This window comes from Falco cherrug, chromosome Z, assembly GCF_023634085.1.
Source record: "Falco cherrug isolate bFalChe1 chromosome Z, bFalChe1.pri, whole genome shotgun sequence".
NCBI lineage: Eukaryota > Metazoa > Chordata > Aves > Falconiformes > Falconidae > Falco > Falco cherrug.
The window spans coordinates 95,523-101,522 of NC_073720.1; the positions used below are offsets into that span (position 1 = coordinate 95,523).

Genomic DNA, 6,000 nt, shown 5'->3' on the forward strand with positions numbered 1-6,000 from the left:
CAAAGCCAGTTTTTCTGGGTTTTAACATCTGCTGGATGATACAGAGCATGCAAACTGCAGTATGGTACAGGTTCCTGCTGAGTGAGTACTCCCTCTTCCCCTTGTTTCCCTTGAGTGAGTACTCCCCCTTCCCCTTGACGCACTCCCCCACCCCTGACCCCCCCCCCCCACCCCCCCACCCCCCGACCCCTTCGATTTGCCGTCTGACCTTGAAAGTCCTGTTTATCTTTCTGGGAGGCACTCCCTGCTGCACATCACTGCTCTGGAAAGCAATGTCCCACCTGCAGAGTGACTTCAGCTTCAAATGTCTGCTCTGCAAGGCAGTAATTATTTCAGCTTGACATAAAGAAAAGACAGGAGGAAAGGAAGCAAGAATCTGTGGCATTTTATGCTGCTGATTTCATTGTGTAAAGCCACATCCCATACGTATGTCTCAACAGCACAAACAGGATCAAAACTATTCCATGTAGTCTTCACTGGGCATGCACAGGAAGGGGGTTATAGCACGCAGCTGCACTTTAGAGATTGTCAATCTTGAGAATTTTTGCTACCTTCCAAATGCAAGTTCAGCAGTGATTGTTCTAATAATACATTGCAAAAAACCTAAAAAAGGTGCTGGAAGAGGGGGTAGCTTTTTGAAAGGCAGGTAAGAAATCCCACTTTTTTCATCAGATACTGAATATTGATCCTGAGTGCCCCTGCAAATTTCCAAAGGTAAACGGTCTTTGTGAAGCTGTGATATACCACACTATCGATTTTTGAGACTTCATACTAGTATGACACACATCCCAGGGTCTCTGTGGCAGCGAGGGATTTAGCCAACAGCCAGTACGTTAGACTCAAAGGGAAATGTTCAGACAGTTACCTTTCTTTGCCATCCTAAACCCTCTGTGTTAGTCTCTCAATTATCAGAGGAACCATTAAGCCTTCCCTCCCCTCCCCAAAGCAGCGCGATGCCTCATGTGTGTGTCAGGGCATCACAGTCTGTGCCTGAAACATGGGAAGAGAGAAAAAGAGACATCCGGAGCCAGAAGAGTCAGAGCTGCTCTCTGTTCCACGACAGGATTGTAGGCTTGTTTCAGATTTTTGCAGATTGGGACCAAGGAAGTCGCTTCCTCTCTGTACAACTCCATTCCCCTGCAAGAAGGGTGCTATAGTGGTAGATGCAGTTCTGTACAGCAAATACAACTGTAATAATCTACTGCCGAGGAAAGAGGGTTCTTCTCTATTTGGGAGGAAGGTGTGCCTCATGTACTTTGTGGGTTATGTACCTGTCTTTAGGGCTGGAAGTTTTTTTGCTGTACATTTGTATTGTGATTATAACAGCAAAAAATCTGAGTCTTGTCCCTGCATTTGAAAATTTTGACAGGTGCCCTAAAAGCAGCATCTGTGCCAGGACCCAATGTCCTTTACAGCACAACTGCCAGACCAGAGCCTGGCTAAAGGGTTGTTGCTCTTGTGTCTCACCTTGCTATCATTTTTTTGGCCACAACAAGCAGAAACGATTCCCAAGTTTGCCCAGGGCTTCTGGAGGGACAGGCATGTTTTGTGCTGGTTGTGAGTGCTGTAAAACCCCAGCTCCAAATTAGAAGAAATTAGGGACATTGCACAGTTCATTCATCTTCACTAATAGAGTTCTTGGGAAATACACATGTAGATTAAAGGAACACAATGGCCCCTGGCTGATTGCTTTGAGTACCCTCCAATGCCCCTACAATGGTATTGACTTGCTTTTCATATTGAGCACAAAAGCCACACTAACCTCTTCTTGTCTCTCCTGTCAGCCTCTTCCCCCTTTGCCAATGGATGGCTGAGTTCTTTAGGCCCCAACCCGCTCCCCTGGCCCCTGCCCCTGCCCGAAAGCAGTCAGTGAAAGCAAACCTCACCTGGAGCTAGGAAAAACTGAGCGCTTCTACAGGGGATTAACTTTGGGACATCAGGCCATAAACTTTATAAAGGCGCAGGCACTGGCAGGGGCAAGCGCTGCCAATCTTCGTTTTGAAGCGATTCCTCTGGAAAAGTCTACACAAAATATTTCCTCTTGGGGTGTGGGGGGGTAGCAAAACTGAAGATTTGTTGAGGGTGAGGTCATACCTTTTATTAGAGTAGCTAATATATCTGGAAGAAGCAGCAGCAGTGCTGTTTTTCATTCACATACAGACTCCACAGGCTTGACACGGAAGCATCTTCAAAGCTTAGTGCAGGCTGAAAACCGCTCTGGATGTTGCTGTGCTCACCATGGCAGCTGGGACGAAGGATGGCTGGTGCCTGAGAGGAACTGGCAAGTGCTAGCATAAAAAGGGACAAAGTGACAGAAAGAGAAAAGCTGGAAAAATACTGATGCAGGAAGGAGTAAGTTGGAGGCAGAGGACACAATGCCGTTGCCTGGCCAGCCCGTGCCCTCCGCCAAGCCAAGCCCCCAGCAAGGTGGGGGCTGCCTGCCCTCCCGCAGCATCCCGCAGCTCCCCCCGGGGCCTGGCCCTGCCTCTGGCCGCCCAGCCCCGCTTGCCCCGTAGAGGATCGTGTCCCAGGGCCCGCGCTTCTCCCGGGGCCTGTCCTATAGCAACACCTTGGGCAACTTCCTTCAGAAACCATGTCCAGCACCTTCCCCGGACTTGCGAGGGTCGAGAGGCTGAGCCCCTCCCGCAGAGCTCTGCAGAGCCCGGCTGCCCCCCGGGCCGCAGGACCGGCCCGAGGGCAGCCAGACGCAGGGCACCTGGCCCGGCCGGGGACCACGGCCCCGGCGCTGTTACCCCCCCTGCTCTTCACCCTCCGCACGTGACACCGCGCGGCGCCGCGGCACCCTCCTGGCTGTCACCTCTGGAAAGATCACCTGTGACACCGGCACCTGAAGAACGCCAGGGCTGGCCGACGGCTGGGGCTGCCGAGGGAAGGCGGTTCGGGGAGGCGCGGAGAGCCTGGAGCACGGCCCCGGGCACTGCCCCGGACACCCGTTGGCTTGCCGGCCAGGCCCCCTCCCCCTCCGCGGAGCCCCCGCTCCCGGGCCCGTCCGGCGCGGCCCGGCCTGCGGCCCCCGCCGGGCCGGACCGCTCCCCCGCGCCCTGCGGCCGCCGGCCCCACGGCGGTTTCCGACGGCGCTCGGCCTGGCCCTGGCCCCGGGGCTCCAATTGCGGGACTCGGCGGGGCGCCCGGCCTGGGCCAGCCCCCGGCAGCAGCGGGGGCCGGCCCGCCCCGCCTCGAGGGCCCCGGATGGCATCGCCCGGCGCCGTCTGGGGCCGGGGCCGGGGCCGGCGGGGCGGGGCGGCCGGCGCGGGGAGGGGGGGCGGTGGCGGGCGCTGCCGGCGGGGCCCTGGGGATGCCTTGCCTCCCCCGCCGTGCCGGAGCGGCGCGGGGGCCTCGCCTTCCCCGTCGCCCACCGCCCCCCGGCACTCCTCCCCCGCCCCAAGGAGGCCAGCCCGCCGGGCGGTGCCGTGCCAGAGCTGCCCGCGCCGCCCCGGGGCCGGACTAGGACCGCAACGCCGCGCCGGGGCCCCGGGCCGGCCGCCCCATGCACCCGCCCGGCGCCCCGCTCGCTATGGCCGAGGGCGCCTTCTCGCTGTCCGCGCAGGCGGCGCGGAGCCCCGGGGGGAACCCGTCGAGGCTGCACAGCATCGAGGCCATCCTGGGGTTCACCAAGGAGGACGGCCTGCTGGCCCCCTTCCCCCCCGACGGCAGCGCCGGCAGCGCCAAGGAGGCGGACAGGCGGGGTCCCCGACACTGCCTGCCCAAGATGCCCGTCGAGCCGCCGCCGATCGAGCCCCAGGGCCGCGCCGAGCGCTTCCAAGGTGAGTGCGGCGGGCGAGAGGCGCCGGGGGGTGGGTGGGCGCCTCTCCTCCGGGCGCCTCTCCTCCGCTCCCTCGGCGGGCCCGGCGGGGAGATCGCGCTCCCCGTGACCCGCCCGTCTTTCCCTCGCAGAGCCGTACTGCCCAGGCAGTGCCAGCCCCGAGCTGCCCGCTGGCAGCAGCGGCGAAGGGAAGCCGTCGGACGAGGAGCAGCCCAAGAAGAAGCACCGACGGAACCGCACCACCTTCACCACGTACCAGCTCCACGAGCTGGAGCGCGCCTTCGAGAAGTCCCACTACCCAGACGTGTACAGCCGCGAGGAGCTCGCCATGAAGGTCAACCTCCCCGAGGTCCGCGTTCAGGTAACGCCCGCCTCCGCCCCGCCGGCCTCCGGCATAGCCCCGCGCCGGGAAGCCCCGCACAGCCCGGCACGGCGCGGCACGGCAGGGCAGGGCTGGACAGGGCTCGGTGCGGCCCAGCGTTTCCGGCGCCGGGACCCCCGGCCCGGCGTGGACCCGCAGCCCTGGCGGTCGGAGCAGCGCCGGCCCGCGGGCGCGGTACCCGGCCCGGCACCAGCGCCGCTGGCCGCTTCTGGAGATGGCGCTGTCCTTCGCGGCGGCCGGCGGGACAGGGTGAGCGCGGGGTCGTTTTCCGTTCAGCGGCCGCGGGGTCGGGCCTCCGCCCGGCCCGCCGCTGCCCCTTGCCTGGTGCGGCCCGGCCTGGGCAGCTGAAGCCGCGGTGCAGCGGGGCAGCAGCTAGCGGTAGGCCAGCAGGTGGCTTGTGGGCAGCCGAGCTGGCTCTGGCGCGGGGCTGTTGCTGGGCTGCTTTCCCGCAACGCAGCTCCCTGCCGAGCGCAGGGCTGTCGGGCCGTGGGGGAGCGCGGCCGGACCTCCTGCTGCCCTAGCTCAGCACGGTGGCGCCTGCAGCTCCTTTGCGTTTCCCTCGCTCCGTTGCGTGCTGCTCACCCTGGGAAGAGCCTCTGCCTCGGCAGGGACAGCCCTGTGGCCTGGCTGATGTGGCTGTGCTTGCAGGTGTGGTTTCAGAACAGACGGGCCAAGTGGAGGCGGCAGGAGAAGCTGGAGGTGACCTCCATGAAGCTGCAGGACTCGCCTATTCTCTCCTTCAACCGCTCCCCCCAGGCAACACCCATGGGTCCTCTCAGCAGCAACCTGCCCCTTGAGACGTGGCTCAGCCCACCTGTGGCCAGCAGCACGGCCCTGCAGACCCTGCCCGGCTTTGTGGCCTCACCGCAGAGCCTGCCTGGCAGCTACACACCACCACCCTTCCTGAACTCTCCGGCCGTGACCCATGCGCTGCAACCTCTGGGGGCAATGGGGCCACCGCCGCCTTACCAGTGTGGGGCCACCTTTGTGGACAAGTTCCCCTTGGACGAGGCAGACCCGCGCAACACCAGCATTGCCGCCTTACGGCTGAAGGCCAAGGAGCACATCCAGTCCATCGGCAAACCCTGGCAGACAATCTGAACTCCCTCTTCAGCGCCTGGGACAAGCCCATGGGGGAGACCGGTCCTGGGACAGCCAAGGGATGCCCCTGACCCGTTCTGGCTCCTCCAGACAGCCAGGCAAGGGAGGGCTGTCCTTTGCGCCAGCCTTTCCCCCACACCTTGACTTGCTTTGTATTTTGTGGTCCTTTTACTTCCCTTTTCCACATGCCCTGCAGAATTAGGGGCCTGATCATAGCTTAGGAAAAAAAAAAAAAGTCTCTTTTGCTCTCCCTCCTTGGCTGGACGCTTTAGTTGCAATAAAAGCTGCAGTAGGGTGAAGAGCTGTGTAAGTAAGGTGGCTGGGAACCGAGGCCTGCGTTACCAAGGGAGGGTTTTCTGCTTTTGCACCATTAAATGGCATGACCTGCATGAGGGCTGCACATTGTGATTCTGCACCTGAACAGGCTGCTTGGGCCAGACCCTCCGCTGCCTGTGACGCACAGAGGGGTGGGACAGGCCAGGCGGTGGGCCCTCCTCCCTCCTGCTGTGGCAGCAGGACCCTGCCCCACTGGCTGTGAGTGCTGGGGCCTGCAGACCCGTGGTGGGGAGCGCACCTGGCTCTGGCTGCCTGCTCGACAAGGAGGGGCCAGGGCTCTGGTAGCCCACGGGCCGGGCGCAACACTCCCACAGCTGCCCTACTGGGGCAGCCCTGCGTTTTGGTGGGCTTTGTCCACCCCCACCCCAGCAGGCTGGGGTTGGCGCCAGTCCCCTGG

The 6,000-nt window shown here is 62.1% G+C and overlaps 1 protein-coding gene across 2 annotated transcripts; it reads left to right on the forward strand.

The window, feature by feature from the left end:
• The first annotated feature begins 2,095 nt into the window (after positions 1 to 2,095).
• RAX (retina and anterior neural fold homeobox) lies at positions 2,096 to 5,656 on the forward strand. 2 transcript variants are annotated; one of them, XM_055699014.1, is made up of 3 exons: positions 2,096 to 3,785; positions 3,916 to 4,145; positions 4,815 to 5,656. In XM_055699014.1, exons 1-3 carry the CDS (start codon positions 3,509 to 3,511, stop codon positions 5,265 to 5,267), a joined length of 960 nt encoding a protein of 319 aa, XP_055554989.1. In that variant the 5' UTR covers positions 2,096 to 3,508; the 3' UTR covers positions 5,268 to 5,656. The 2 variants fall into 2 exon arrangements, with proteins under 2 accessions (XP_055554989.1, XP_055554990.1); XM_055699015.1 differs by having other exon boundaries at positions 3,916 to 4,133.
• The last annotated feature ends 344 nt before the right edge of the window (positions 5,657 to 6,000 follow it).

What these genes read in the sequence shown, in the direction of transcription:
- RAX (XM_055699014.1), top strand. Translation starts at nt 3,509, where the DNA reads ATGCACCCGCCCGGCGCCCCGCTCGCTATGGCCGAGGGCGCCTTCTCG. An exon ending in CCGCGCCGAGCGCTTCCAAG is followed by an intron (nt 3,786 to 3,915) that starts GTGAGTGCGGCG and finishes TTTCCCTCGCAG; the next exon opens with AGCCGTACTGCCCAGGCAGT. An exon ending in TCCCCGAGGTCCGCGTTCAG is followed by an intron (nt 4,146 to 4,814) that starts GTAACGCCCGCC and finishes CTGTGCTTGCAG; the next exon opens with GTGTGGTTTCAGAACAGACG.